The sequence below is a fragment of the Cyprinodon tularosa genome, unplaced genomic scaffold (genome assembly GCF_016077235.1).
Source record: "Cyprinodon tularosa strain WSP-4 unplaced genomic scaffold, ASM1607723v1 ctg37, whole genome shotgun sequence".
Classification (NCBI taxonomy): domain Eukaryota; kingdom Metazoa; phylum Chordata; class Actinopteri; order Cyprinodontiformes; family Cyprinodontidae; genus Cyprinodon; species Cyprinodon tularosa.
Genome location: NW_024039085.1, coordinates 4,581,916 through 4,598,158, shown reverse-complemented (window position 1 = coordinate 4,598,158; position 16,243 = coordinate 4,581,916). Strand labels below are relative to the sequence as shown.

The 16,243-nt window shown below is 35.3% G+C and overlaps 1 protein-coding gene across 1 annotated transcript in view; it reads right to left on the bottom strand.

The window, feature by feature from the left end:
- The window catches only part of LOC119790744 (neurexin-1a-like), a gene marked incomplete at its 3' end in the record, with an annotated part of 37,256 nt that extends 21,581 nt beyond the window's left edge, over positions 1-15,675 (bottom strand). Inside the window, exons 1-2 of the mRNA XM_038296450.1 lie at positions 15,509-15,675; positions 12,872-14,199 (exon numbers count right to left, since the gene is read on the bottom strand). Coding sequence (XP_038152378.1) covers positions 12,872-13,583 — 712 coding nt within the window. The remainder of the gene's footprint in view (positions 1-12,871; positions 14,200-15,508) is intronic.
- Positions 15,676-16,243: the final 568 nt, after the last annotated feature.

Sequence of the window (16,243 nt, the reverse complement as noted above, 5' to 3'; positions counted from 1 at the left end):
GTTACACCATCTGCTTGGGTTTCATAGGTTAGTGTGCTCTGTGGAGAGTGCTCCAGGAGTTTGGAGGCAGGCACCTCACCAGAGGCCATATAGTCACTGTATAAGCAGAGCAGGAGTGTGATCCACACTGCCAGCATTAGGTCAGACCTAATCCATTTGAATGTTGGACTACTTCAGGGCTGCCCTCTGTCATCTGTCCTGTTCATAACTTTTCTGGAAAGGAACTAGGTGCGGCGAAAAATCCCTGATGGTTCTGTGCTGACTCCTTCCTTCCAGAGACTTACAACATACATCGGGGTAGTTCAGAGCTGAGTGCAAAAGTGGCTGGGATCGGGATCAGCTCCTCGAAGTCCAAGGGCAAGGTTCTCAACTGGAAAAAATTTTGCTTTGCCCCTTCAAGTCATAAAAGAAGACATAATTCTAAATAAATAACTAGTTGTCATAGAGGATGGTTCTGCAACCTCTGAAATTAGTAAAGCTGTATGTATAAAACGCTACATTTATTAGATACCCATATATATCTATTCTGTGTTTTTCCTTTTCTGGGTAAAAAATGGGGTGCTTCTGTCTGCCATGCTACAAATATATAAAAAAAAAGAGTTGTCAAAGCAGTGTAAAGTTTCACGCAAACTCCCTCTAACAATCAGTAGTTAATGCTTTAAAAAAGGAAAATCCTCAGATGAAATTCCTAATCTTTTGATCCTTTTGAATATCCTTCTTTGAATTCAGAGACAGCAGTATATTATTAATCTGCTTTTGTCCAAGCAAAGCTGCACAAGGTCTCTTTAACAGAATGACTTTCAGAGATACAGTGAAGTCGCATTGTTTGTGACATGATGACAGGCTGACTTGAAACGGAAGCAATCACTCACATTAATAATTCATCTTCTTACACACAGTATCTTTCAGCAGTTTAACTCATATGTGAACAAGGGGGAAGATACTGAATACTAATTAGTTTAATTAAGTATTTGGGCAGAGCCAATACTATAAATCAACTCAAATCCAAAAGGTTTTAAAAGAGCACTTTTCAGGCATTTAACAAAAATGTGATTTGAACAAAATAAATTGGTTTAACCCTTCTTAATGCTCAGTAGCCAGTTGTTACATTTTCTGGCAGGCTGAGCAGGTTTTGCTACAGTAATATGAGCATTAGGACAAAACTTTCCCAAATTCACAGTGAGTTAATGGAGATGACCTAAAGTATTAGCCCATAGAATGCTATAAAAAAAACCTTCAATGAGTTGATGTTAACTTAGGGATATGTAAATTAGAAATACCATAGACGACTTGAGTAAACGGGGAACACCGATTCTGCTGTGTAAAATGAAATAAGGAACTCAATGCTACAACAGATGTGTAGATGAAAATAATTTTGATGGTAAGAGGATTTCAAGTCTGTATGTCTGCAGAAAGACATGACAGCTGGCCAGTACTTATCAAATGGGATTTAGCGCTTTAAAATTAGAAACATTTTTAACAAGCATTATTGGTCTATAAATAACAAGCAACATACCATTGTAACAAAAAATCCACAAAATATGTTTCTTCCAATCCTACTCCTTTATACCTGCCTCTGACTGGGTATTATATTGCATTTGCAAAATAACTGCAATTCAACTAAATGTAATTTTTAAAATCCCAGAGCCCTCAATTTTTTTAGCATTACATTTAACAAGAAAAAGACTAACGTTCTCAATAGAGCCCTTTAGATGGTGGTATATGCTTAAAGAGGGTTTGCCTATAGGGATGAGAGAGCTGCAGGTAGTACACAGACCATTGTACGTTTCCACACAACAATTGCAGTAAATTCCTGCAACAATGTTCACAGCAAGCAAGCTTTTAATGTCAGGAAAAACAATGAAACCCTGGACTGAAACATCTACTTGCTTGTGATTATTTTTTAAGGAAACTCAAAATTGCCATCACAATATTGGTTGATTTTGCAAAATCATTTATTTAAACCTTACTCACATAACTGTTCACTGACTGAATAAAATTATGAGGGTGTAACTTTATTCTGTGCTTATTTCATGGCATCTGTGATCTGTTATATTAAATGTTTTTATATTGGTCTATTTAGAAATAAAAAGATATATTAAAACAATGTATTTAGATGGGTAGATTTTTTAGACCTTCTGGAGATGTTCGACAATCAGTAAAATAATTTTTATCAGACATCTAGAAATCATCACAGAGCCTTCTACTCCTAGAGAATGATGTAAATTGAGTGTTTATGTTTATAAGATCAAGTTTAAACAGGTGTGATTATTCTAATATTAGCCATTCTCAGTATGGTGAAACGATCAAAATACCACAGGACAACAATATTTGCTCTTATACTGTAACCCACTAACTGAACAATAAGGTTTCTTTCACTTTAGACTAGCTATGCACTGATGTGAAAATTTAGGGTGCTGTCTATATGGGATAAGATTGCCAGTACAACCAATAACTGATATTTTATAATATTATATAGTATCTACATCCCTACCCCTTTGAAATCACAAAAGAATTAACCACAGTGTTGGTGTTCCTTCATGACCAAACACCACAAATCAAGCAGCCCCCCTTTCCCCCCTGAAATAAAAAGCAGAATCTGGATGGACATAAATACATTTGTTTTTATATCTATCCAGTTTAATTTAACAATAAATTACATCTCCTAATTTCTGAATTTAGTTGGTTGGAAATGAAACAGATTTGCCATTACTGTAGAAAAATTGGGGATAACTAGTTTGCCAGAAAACTGAATATCATGTGAGCAGCTTACTGAAACACAATTTCTGAAGGAGCATTCACACGACTCATAAAGTAAGGAATCACAGCATTGTCTTCAAATAAAGTTGCTAAATTCTACTGATCCCCACACTGATAACCTCATTTTGGGTAGCCATCTTTGTAGTGACTGCCCTGGTAGTTCTGTACAAGAAGAAAAAAACAACCAATAAGAAGTGGTCCCATTAAGACCAACCCCTTCTCATTTGGATAATGAGGCAAAAATGCAAACTTGGAAAAAGGACTGCGGTAAGTATATAGCCAAGAAATAGATGGGTTGAAAAAATACAAAGGAACTATAAAACCAAAAACAAATATAACATACATTTGTGCATTTAAAAATTGTGAAATAAAAAAAAAAAGATAAAAATATAACTTATAAATAAAGAGGATAATTACTACTGATGTGAATAAAGATAAAGATAGATAAATTGCATTCTTGGTTTATTGCATTAAGTATTTTTACCATTTAAATGCTGTATTTTTTGTACACTTACTTGTAAACTTATTTTAATTGATCCTTTATTTATTTCTGTATTAATTTTTAACCAAATTAGAGTTGGACCTCCGAACAGGAAAGTATACATCATCAATAACGTGTAACAGCCAAGAAGGGAAGATTAACACAGCAAATTCTGTAATGTGTTTTCCATGCTACCAAATTCCCCTGATGCCAATCTGATAGCATCTGTGGTAAGGTTACCCTACCCACTAACTTCCCTTTGCCAATTCCAAAGGGGACCTCCATTCTATGTCAAACATGAACAACATTCTGGTTCCAGATACCCCTGGGTAGACGAAGTCAAAGTGTCCTTAGTGTTTCCCCTACCATTATCCAAAGAAGGCACTCCTCTTGCCAACTAGACCTTGCGTCCCTTCAAGAAGATAGCATATGATAAACAATTCTGGTTCTATATGTTCAGAGGCAGTTCATTTTATAAAACCTATTACACTATCTAATTAACACCAGATCAGACCATAAGTACACTATCCCTACATGGTTGCTCCGGTACAATTTTCTGTCTTCTGTGTCAGTAACACAGAGACACAATCATTCATGTGTATTTGCATTGCGCTGTAGAGATATCGGAACCACTGAGAAAACAGGACTAAACATCTAAATTTTTAAACCCTGCCAGAGTTTTTTGGATAACAACATATACTGTCCAAGAAATAACTCTAAAAAATAACTCTACTATTCCCTTATTTTTTTAAACTGTTAATTTATACTAGGTTTACATTGACTATTATGTAAATTGATTAAAGAAATACATTTCAAACTGCTCTTATTGATAAAAGAAACATATTACGCTTCCTTTAGGTTTTTCTGTTGGTTACCATATGATGGCCACACCTTGGGTAAAAAAAAAATTAAAAAAGAGGGACTGCACTTGCACCACTGTGCATTCTAGAATTATCTTGTTTATTTTATTTTGTCCTTTTATCTCTATAAAGCATTAATTCTACAGCCTGTGCTCAGCTGTATCTTTGGTTATGGTGTAAGCAATGGAAAACCAAAGACAAAAATGTGTTGTTTGTGAACCCAAACTTGACCATTAAATTTGATTTAAAAACACTGTACTGTATATGATCAGCTCCTTTAAATAAAAACATCCATATTATTTGTCTAACAACCCTTGTTTAGCTGTTAGAGACTGGATGTGAAAATGTAAATGTTTGACTTATGTAACGATAAATAAAACAATCCAGTGCGTCCAATGACCTGTGAGATAAGTTTTAAGTAACTTAAAGGCATGAAATCTTCCCATTTACAGAAAGCTGTCTTAAGAAAGTTAATAGTTACTGAATCAAAATAATTTGCAAGCATACAGATACAGTTTCCATAAAAGACATCAATTAAACACAGAAATACTGCCATGCATAATTCATGCAGAATCGTGTAATTAATCCTGACAGCCTAAGAGCACTGACAGTAACACCTCTAATATCTTGCTATGTTGCAAACTTAAATTCAACTGATTTGCATAGAGCATTAATAGGAAATCATACAATATCAATTAATTTAACAAGGCTGGTTTCTAAAGCTTTGTGAAAGATCTTAAAATTACTCCACCAGTCTTCAACCAGTTCAGTGAGAAGATATCTTTTTTTTTTATTAATTAGTTATTTACCATTTAATTTAAATTTACTGAATCATATACAATCCAGATATAGTGAGATAATGTTAATGGAAAAAAAAATATCTAACTTGCAATACTGTCTGACATTGTTTTCTTCTAATTAAATGTATACCCTTTATGGCTATTAAACAAGAGCTTCCCATAGTTGCCATAATAGGACATAATCAAGAAAAATAAAAGCACAGAAATAGTTCGAAATATTGTGTTTAACTGGGATATTTTTGGCTCATAAAATAATGTTAAAACATTAAGAAATAAATCTATCTTTATGGAAATTTCAACCAAAGCTTAGGTAATGTGGTGTCAAACACCAGAGAATGCTGGTTTAATGGTTTATATTAGTGATGGTGGTGCCCACTGCAAAACCAGTTCAAGTAGTCAAGTCAGCTAAAGGGTTAATAAACCTTATTTCTCACAACCATAAACATTCTTATTTTAAAATACCAAACTTTTAAACTAAAATATTTAAGGGACCTTATACTTGGATATTATCATACTAAAAGGGAATACTTTAAAACCCATATTGGGATTTGTGAAACCTTTATCTGATATGTGAAAGTTCAACAAGGGGTAATTTTTGCATCAGAGCCAAATTAAAACCTGCTGACTTCAAAAACTATAGTACTTTCATAGGGATAAATATGATTCTCTACTAGGACATAAAATTTGTGATATAAGTAACATTGAAAATAGTCTAAAATGTTGGTGTTGTGTAGAAAGGTGTAGTTTTTGTGTTGATTGGGATCTCTACAATAAGATGGTGACTGGCTAAAAGAAAAGAAAATAAAATAGTGCAAAACCTTGTGGTTAAACTATTTAATCAATAATGCAGTTCTTTTTTTATTTTTTGTGAAAACCAATTTAAAACCTATACAATTTTATCACTTCATTCACCCACATGTATTGTATGTGTTGTAATGCTAAAATTTTAGAGACATTTTATTTTTCTTGGTGTAGGTTCATTTAACCGCAAAGCCATTTTAACATTTGATTTCTGAAGAATGCCTTTGATAATATTCTACAATATTCTAATAATTCATCTAAAAGTATCCTTCGGTGAATTCTAAATCATGAAGGGGTTTTTTTAAAGAAAAACAAACAAATAAATAAGATTCAATCTGCCCTATTGTATGACTTTTGATAATGAAATAAACTATGATGAAATACACTTGCTTCAATTTTATCATGATAAAACATGCAGTTATCCAGAGCATCTATGTTATTTATCTAATGAAAAAAAGACAGTTTCAGGGGAACTTTTTACTGAGTGGTGCATTTAAATAATTGTTTTAACCGATCATGGGGATTTGTGAATATGTGTGTAGGCTCAAGTTTGACGTCATTTAATGTCCAGCCTTGCACTGTGACAGAGAGAAGTTGACAGGTCTGGTGACAAATCCTATAATCCTCTCATCTTTTTAAAGTAACAAAACAGATTTTAAATTATTTAACCGATGGATAAGTTTTAAGTTCAATGTACTCTGCCAAATCCTTGTACCATATGGGGACACAGAAGATGACAAAAACGTTTTGCCTGCTTGGTAATAAAATTTAGCTTTCAATTGTAAGTGCTTGCTACTAAGTGGGATGAGATGATTTATTTGAGAGGTTGCCAACAAATAAATCCGTGGATTCCATCCCTACTATTTGTATACTATTTGTTATAGTTTGACAATATTTTCTACAGAGATTCTTGGTACAGTGCTTTGGGTCTTTTTTTTTTTTTTTTTTTTTTTTATTTGTTCAAATTACAATCCAATTTTTTGGAGTAGACAAACAGAGTGATCGGGTAAATAAAGTAAAATGGCAGACAATTTTTTCAGATATCAGGATCACTTGTGGAAGCACCCCTCATTTTCTGTCTGTGAGAAAAAGTTATGTTTACTTTAAATATTATTGTTAAGATTTATCATTCTGATTAAACTACCTTGTCCTAGTATTCTTAAATAGATAGATCTTCTGGTTTTATTTCCATCTTTTGTTTTCCCTCTGCTTTTTTATTTTGCTTATAAAATACAACTTTTGGAGTGTATCTCTACAGCTGAAGCTTATACTAACATTGCCTGAGCTATTGCTGCAACTCCATATCCCCTTTAAGAGGATACAATTTATCCTGCATTTCTGTGATCCACAAACTACCAATTTACTATGCATCTGGCCTTTCTATGCTGCTAACTTTGCAGTAAATATGCCCCCATAAATACGAGTAGAGCTGGAAAAATGATTACATTTACAATTTAATAGCAATTTAGCAAACTTCAATTGTTAAAATCGCAGATGCACTCAACTTTGACGGTTTGACAATACTGATTTTTTTCACTCTAGTAATTTAGGTGGCTGTAATATACTTAAAGCGAGTTTGCCACCATGCAGAAGGGAAGAGAGAGTCACTCCAAGCACACAGATCAATGCATGCAAGAACAAGTAAGCACATTTCCACACAACAGCAACAATAAAGTCCTTTGTCAATGAACTTTTAAAAAGCAAGCTTTAAAAGTCAAAACCCTGAAGTAAATATTCTGCATATTTGTGGTTAGTGAAAGGGAAAACAAAAAAACAAAAATGCAACATTGGTTGACAAAATTCACGATTTAACATTTAGGCATAATTGTTTAGCCCTAAATAAGAGTATTTACAAAACCATCAAGCTAAATTCGAATTGATTCTATGTTTTGGCAAATGCCCAAAGCCAAGTCATAGTTAATCTACACAGAGGGAGTTTGCACCAACACAAATCTGATCTGATATGATCGCAATGTTCATATTTTCAAAATATTTCACAAAAGACAAACTATATTTCCCAAAAGACCTTGCTACATTATTAAATATGCAAGAATATTTATACCTATAAGTGTATTTATAAGTGAGTTGTTTTTATCTCTGTTCCAAATTATTACTGGCTTTCATTGCTCCATCTGTGCACGCTTCTCAGAGTGGAGCCAGACGCAGTGTAAATTGGGGGTAAGATTATCTGCTGCTCTTAACTCTTTGCTCTTTTTCTCAAATATAGAAAATAATACCGGAGCTTTGTTTGTGTCAGTTATAGCTGATATTAGCTCACACTTAGCGAGGTTGTGCTGTAGGGTTCCACCTGTTACCACAGACTTTTCTCTTCCACTGTCCCAACATGCATGCTCAGTATACGGGAGTTTTACAAAGTCAATTACTAAATGCTAATAACTACCCACTCTTGAAACATCTTTGTGAAGAAGACTGTTTACTTTAATCAACTCAATGTTATTGGCCCGGCCCTCCTTAGACAGTAAATCTTAAAAAATGGGCAACTTGACAGCAATTGGATCTATTTACATTTTTGTGATATATATTTCTTTCAGTTATATATTTTTGCAACTAATCTGGTGTTTAAAGTGCTTTGAGATAACATCAGTAGTAAACTGACACTAAACACATTAAACTGAACTGGATTACAGCAAGGTGAAGTTATAAATCAGCATCCTAGCTTTGAAGATTTCACACAGCACTTTTTAATCCATCATTTAATAATGTACAGATTATGGCACAACAACAAGCATATCAAGAAATTCATGTCTACTTGAAGTGACAAGTTAGGCAAGGAGAGTATTAATCAGAAAAGCAGCCAAGAGGCAACACAGATCTTCAGCTCAAGTTGAGGAATCTGTTGACAGGACAATTATCAGACAGGCACACCAAGAATCTCACCTTAAAGGAAGAGTGGCGGTAAGACAGCTATAAGAAATCCCATTTCAAGTTTGTCACATATTGGGTACACAGTAAATATGAAGAAGATGCTCTGCTCAGATGGGATCAAAGTCACAGTTTATACATAAAACACTACCTATGGGGGGAAATTATACTGTTTACAATATATCCTGGCGACAACATAACATTGAGCAATACTGGAACAAAAGTAACCTCTTCTAGAGCCTGTAAAGGGATTTAGAGTGAGCAGAAAGTGCATCCAGAGTTACAATGTAATGATTTTCAAAATTTTGTTAAAATGGGTAGGTAAATAACCAAATCCATATGAGTATCTGTGTTACTACTTGCTTACATATAGTGTTATCCAATCTAATTGAGGTTCAGCATAATAAGAAGCAAGATGTGTCTTAGCTAATTCAAAAATTTGGTAAGAAAATCCTTAATAAATACCAGTGGCAAAACAAATAAAAATATTTTTTCCTTATCACTTTTGCTCCTGTTCCTTCCTCTATTGCCAATTGTACATAAAACTACAGTACAAATTTATAGGACTAGTGTTTTATATGCATTTTATGAATCCCTGTCAACAGCCATGGGCAACTATTTTATGTTTTCGTTAAAAGAAAAAAATGCTAGTGGATTGCAGTACACCTGTGCTTTGCCCCATACAGCAAAGTTAAATAACTACTTTGGATTGGTTTGGAGTCATACTTTATGGATGTGCGATTTTCTTTCTTTTCACTAAGAAGAACTTGACATAAGGTTTGTTAAATTGTCAAAACTATAAACATAGAACCTTCATGGTCACACAATTTCTCCTGAAATTCTTACTGCCACAGCTCACTCTACAATGTTACCAGAAAGGAGCAATTGCTAAGAATTTCAGAGAATGTTCTGTTTTTATGATTTCCATAATTATCTCAGGAAGCCAGAAGCGTATCACAAGGAGAAAAGTGACATCAGCACATCAGACAGATTGCTGGTTTGTAATCAGGTCAGAAAAGTGGGTTCATACTTAAAATGAAAATAAACAGATGTACAGTGCTAAATTTAGGCCATAGGAATGAGGTAAACATTCCACTGTGATGCCATTTTCCTGAAACCTGGAAGGTAATTTTTTTTTATTCCAAAGAATGCATCTGTTCAGTACAAGTAAGTCACTTGGCAGATTTTGCAAAATAACATATATTTTTAGAGGGGCTTAAATAATAAAAGGTTTTTTTGGCCATCATTGTAATAACTGCAAACCACAACTGAAAATGACTGTTTAACACTCCTGCAGCATAACCCCCCCCCCCCCCCCCAAAAAAAAAACTGTCAGTAATTGGTCAGTAATTAGTTATTACGTTTTTCAAGGTCTCGTTATGTTTGTAAATATGACAATAACAATTTTCTTATGTGAATTTTGGTATATCCACGAAATATTCTAAGCTCTTCAAGTGCTTATTTAGGACCAATAGTATCTCATCATTCTAGAATTGAAAAGATGGTGAATATTCCTTATGCCTAAGTGTTAAATCAGACTTGTTTGGACAATCTTTCAGGTCGTCGTAAAGTCATCACTATGTTCTGAAATTCCATTAGCTGTGATGAAAACCACAAAAACATTACTGGCAGGTCCAAGCACATTTACTGTCACTATTATGTCTTGATCCAAATTTATTAATGCAATATGATACATTATGGCAATGCAGCAACATCTCACTAATGCAGAGCGGTTTAAATAAAGAAATAACTGACACACTATACTGATGTCCTGCTGGTGAGACACTGGAAGTCAGTTATAGGATTTTTTTCCTCGCAAAAGTAGTTTCAGGGATCAATCAGGGCATAATCTTAAGGCATTTATTAGCTGGTTCTGTCAAAGACTGGCCCAGGTTTTTCACTATTAAGGTATGGCCTGATTGTAAGATACAGCTCTCTTCTAGTAATTGTTTGATCCTTTGATTTATTACAAAATTCTTTAAAGGATCAGAATCTAAGAAGAGAGATTAACTATACAAATCAAATAATTTACTTAGTACTTCCATCAAACTATGCTCTAATATCACCATGCATTTTTCTAGAAATGCCCTGTGATAAACTGTGACTTGTAGTCACAGGCCTCTCATCTAAAGATGAGTGGAGGTAGGGACCAGCCCCCCTTCATGGATTAAATTGTAGTAGACAATATATGGATATCTCTTTTAGTATCAGAAAATGTCAGCCAGCAACTCAAATTCAGACCAGCTGATCTCTTATTGGCCTCAGTAGCACTGCAAAGCAAGAGTAGCGTGTGCCACATTGGCCTATCAACAGTACCTGGTGACATGCAAGTAGGAAATAAAGCTGATGAATTCAGTTGGAATTAGTGCCTGAGAGCAGATCTGTGCAGCACGTTGCCCTCTTTGAGGGGTTAAATACCAAAATAGGAAGATGACAGGGTTCATATTTATGTTAACGTTTCATTAGGCCAATTAACCACAAAATCAACTTGAAAGTTTTTTCACATCATTCTCTTACCTTTTTAATTGTTTTTCGTTTTTATCAGGAGCATTCTCCGTGGTTAATTCTTAAATAGATTTTGTCTTCTCGCCCAGGAAATTATTTATTCCGAGTAGGACTAGCTTTTAGAGTTTAGGTTTAGGGGCCAGAGTTTGCAGAATGAAGAACTGTGGATAAGCAAGTAGCAGAAACCAGTTTAGCACAGTAACTAATTGGTTGTTGGAAACATCTATGCATTATCTGACCACTTAATCCCAAGTGGGATAACAAGGGGTGCTGGTGCCTATATCCAGCTGTCTACGGGCGAGAGGTGGGGTACACCGACCCCAGACAGGTCGCCAGTCCATTGCAGAGACAAACAGAACAAACAACCGTTCACACACACACACACTCACAGCCAAGGAGAATTTAGATAAGCCAATTAACAGTCAATGTTTTTGGACTGTGGGAGGAAGCCAGAGACCCAGAGATCCAGAGTACCCACGCATGCTCAGGGAGAACATGCAAACTCCATTTAGAAATAAGGAATCAAACCCAGAACCTTCTTGCTGCAAGGCAGCAGTGCTACCCAAGGTGTCAGAGAGCAGCCGGTTGTTGGAAACAAAAAAAAAAAACTAAAACGTATGTATTATATATATCTATGTATTAATATATTCATATTAATTATACTAACCATTCAGTGCCAATGTCTGAGGATTATACACAATTCAGATGATACACTTTACATCAAATCAACAAAGCTTAATAAAAGATAAAATAATTAACTTTACAGGGCATTGTACAGTTTATTGCTATTTAAATACAATAATCCATATTATCCAAAAAAACAACCCAAATTTAATTCAGATACCGAGATAGATCAAAAGTTTTCATAGCAGTCTCATTAAGCCTATAGTTAAAAAGATGTATCTCCCAAATAGACATAAATTAGACAATGAGAATTGAGAATGAATGAGAATTAATGTTCAGTTTTCACCTGGAAAAAGGAACTAAAAAAGGAAAAAGAAAAACAGCAAAACACATGCAAACATCTACATTTGCAGCTACAAGCAGTAAACATGAAAGGCTGTTATTCAACCTCCTCTATTTATTCCATTTACCTTTAATGATTTGTTCCCTGTTATTTATCATCAAACTACTGTCTTTTCTGTAGTGTATTATAATCAAAATCTGTTGTAAAAATAGATGTTGTTTTACTTATTGCATTTGTAAACTTCTATTTAATAAAGAAGAATATATTAATTAATATAATAATATTACTATATCATTCAAAACATAATTTTACCTATTTCATAAAGAAGTACATTTAAAAATACACAGCTGTTTCTGTAAGCTTGACATAAAAAAAGGAAACATGTAATCTTTGCAATAGACGTACCTCAAACTATTAGTATTTGGGTTACCCTATTGTCTTCATCCTATTTGTTTTATGGGATCAATGATATCACTAATGTTTACCTAATTAATTGTGTTGACGATTATTGCTCTTTATTTAAGGTAATCATTGGAGATACTTCATAGGTCAACTGATCCCGACAGACTTGCTTTATGGTAAGGTAGGATACCTTTGGGGGATGAAAGGCACCTGCTTTGTTTCCTAATGAGCCCTTCAAGGAGATTTAACTTTGCAAACAACCATATAGCAGATCAATAGCACACAACAAGAGCTTACCATGATTAAGGAAGGGAATCCAAGACTTTTGGACTATTGATAGGTTTAAGTTGGACTAATTGTTTACTGTCAAAAGCATAAACACTGAATGTATGTTACATAGTTTATGTCTTACCTTCACTGCAGTCCTTTCCTTGGAAGCCAGTGTGAGAGCAGTTGCATGCTGGTTCATTGTTAATTAAACTGCAGACTCCTCCATTTAAGCACATGTTGGCTGTACCGCAGACATCCATTAAGACCCCCTCACTGTTGATCATTTCAGCCTCAGTGTTGTTGACCTTTATATCTGTTATCCATCCCACAAAAGGAGGCTGATCCTTGACCACAGCCGACGTCAGGCGCAATGCCACGGACCGTAGCTCCAGCGGTATTCCCCCGAGGAACAGATGGCTGAAAACAGTCATGTCACGTCTTTTCGATTTCACTTCCACCCACTTTATCTCATCATCCACAGCAAGGGTTGTGTTTTTAAAGTTTCTTCTAATCGTGACAGTATGCCATTGGCTGTCATTGACGGCTGTGTCAGAAACTACAGTTGCAGGCTCTGCACAGAAGATTGAGTAGCGTAGGCTGAGTTTCCCTTTTATTAGAAGAAGTTCTAAAAAGTCACAAAATCCTTCATCATCAAAGTAAACAAGCAGCCCGTGGGAGCTCTTTGTCTTCAGGTTAAAGCTCATTTCACTTTCACAACATGCATTCCACACTGGAAACCTGGCCCACTGTCCCTCAGTGCCTGTAAATTCAAGAGCAGCCCCTATTTCTATAAAGCAGCATAAGAAGATCCCTACCCATATGAAATGGGCACTATGCAGCTTTTGTACAACCATTGTGTGAGCCCTACTCTGTATATTACAGCTATAAGTAATATCTTCAGATTTATAAGTATTCTATTTATGCAAATAAGTATGTTGGATCAGCCTTAACAAAAGTCTAGTGTGGCACTGAAGGCCTATGTGGATTTATAAGTGTGAACTGCAGCATTGTAGGACATATGATTGCATGTTAGCACAAATTTACATGAAAACTGGTTTAGGTAGTACTTGCTTCCAGGCGCAGACACCATTACTTAAATCTGTTCTGGCCAATCAATTTATATCTCACGGTTCTTGCAAAAAAAGCTTGATGTGTTGATAGGTCCTTTTTGCCATAGCTCAGCTGGAGCAGGAGATTCAGACATCCAAAAAGCATACAGACTCTTTACAAAATTATGAAACAGTTTTTTCCAGTGCCAGTTAGTGTCCACGCTATTTTACTTAAACTGAGTTGGCAGCTTTAATTTTCATGTTTAAGTCCGCTTTCTTTGACGAGCAACCAGAATCCTTATTTAGGGCTTTTCGCCCTGTATCCTAGCTAGCAGGGATGGAAAATACCATAAGGCATATAAAGCTGATAAACGCAGCATTAGACAGTTCGTCTGTCAAAGCAGTCCTCAGTAGGTGCAATCTGCAAAAGAAAAAGAAAAAAAAAGAGATTTAATACAGCATCAGCACTTTCAACATATCCATTTCCAAGTCTACTCCAGCAATGTCTTTGGGCTAGAATTAGACTAATCCTGTGATTAAGCTGAAGTATAGCCAGGGAGGCCTTTTCCACAATAAGCACTAGCTGAATCATTAGATTACAATCACTCTGGCTTTCCAGGAAGAGAGCTGCTGCACTTGACAGTCACACATTAGTTGATCTCATTGGCCAACTCTACTAAACTCTATGAAGGAAAAATAGCCTAAGTCACTTATTGTTCAAGACAGTCGCATCTCGGTCTCAAATTCAATAAACGGCAGGAAAAAGGGAAATGCATCACACTGAAACTGTCTTGGCGAAAATTTTAAATTAGAATCACAAGATCTAAGACCGTTTACCATTTACCGATAAACACGTTCTGAATGCTTTGAACCCAGCTGAGCGCTAAAATGAGAAAAAGTGCGTCACTTGAGTCACAATGGTCGGTTTGTGTTCGTCACCCCCCACACACGCACACTCACTGCCACCTTCACCAAAAATCACTGAGTCTCAGTCAAAACTACTAATTGTGCTTTTCACAGCCCGATATTTGTCCTTTCATTATTTTAAAAATGACACACATATGTGCATTTTTACATCTGAGTTACTGTTATGATGAGGAAAAAGCAACAAAAAACTGCTTAATTTAACATCCCAAACAGAAAAAAATATCTGATTAATTCATAGGTTGAGTAATGGCTTCAATGAGAAAATGGGAATTAAATAAACTAAAATACCTCCGTGAACTATACAATAAGTGTCAGATATCCATTACAAACATGAAAATGATTATATCTCCGCAATGAGCTCCTCATCGGAATTCCACGTTTCGCCGAAAAGCCCCATTCTCTGATCGCCCATACCTTCACATATAACGCTATAACACAGCCGTTTGAGGAGTATTTTTTCTTCTTCTTTATTATATAAATGAATCACTTATTAACTACAAACATTTATTCCTGAAGCAATAAATGTTTATACCTTTGCACAAAGACCTCTACTTCCACGGGACCCCTAAACAGTTGCATGGAGAAATGGAGAAAACGATTCGAAGAGCTCCTAATAATCAACACCGTCCATATTTCCGCGCCTGTTGGAGAGCCCGATTCTAATAAGATAGATAAGCAAGATCTGCTTTCAAGTAAATCACAGCATCAGCCTGAGCGAGAGAAAGATTCAGGGAGATAGAAGGAAGGATGTGTCCACTTTCACTCCAACTCCCAAATCTTAAAAGCTTAGGAACATAAATTACCTGAGATATGTTATCCTCCAAATGTGACAGAATATGAAGAAATTAATTGAAAAAATGAGAGGATGGAGTTGGTGAGCAGCGCAATGCAAAAAAAACCCCAGTTATCTCAGTTGAAGAGGAGGTGCAGTCGGGTTTCTCTGTTCAGCTTATCCAGCGACTGTCAGGAGCCAAAGACAGAGCGTTTATCACGTGTCTCTTCGTGATATCTACCGGGGAGGGGCAGAATGCAGTACCTTGGACAGCGCCTCTCTTCATCAGCATCAGTCTAAAGCACAGATATGAAAGAAGCAACTTTAGTGAAAAGATTTGAATTGCTGATACAGCAGATGAATGAAGGAGCTATTTTTTAGTAAAAAGAAAAATGTCTTAACTCGACTATGACACCCTTATAAATCTGATATTTAACTGAATGCGCTGAAAGGTTGCAACATCTTTTTTTTAAGTCTAAAGCTGGATACTTTGTGTATTAGATTTATTTATTTTAATATTTATTTTGTCATCTGTCATTTAAAGAAATGATAACAACCCAGTTTAGCATGAGTGAAATATGAGCAAATGTAACACACAAGTTACATCCCTTTTATTCTTACATAGACTTTCATTAATTTCCCTTTCATTTGTTTGGTTTAACCCAGACCATATAACACACGCTGTTCCTAAACCTAACCTAAACTCAATTCACATATTGCCATCCTGTGTGATTTCTTAGTCATCCTGTTCATGACAATCACAACA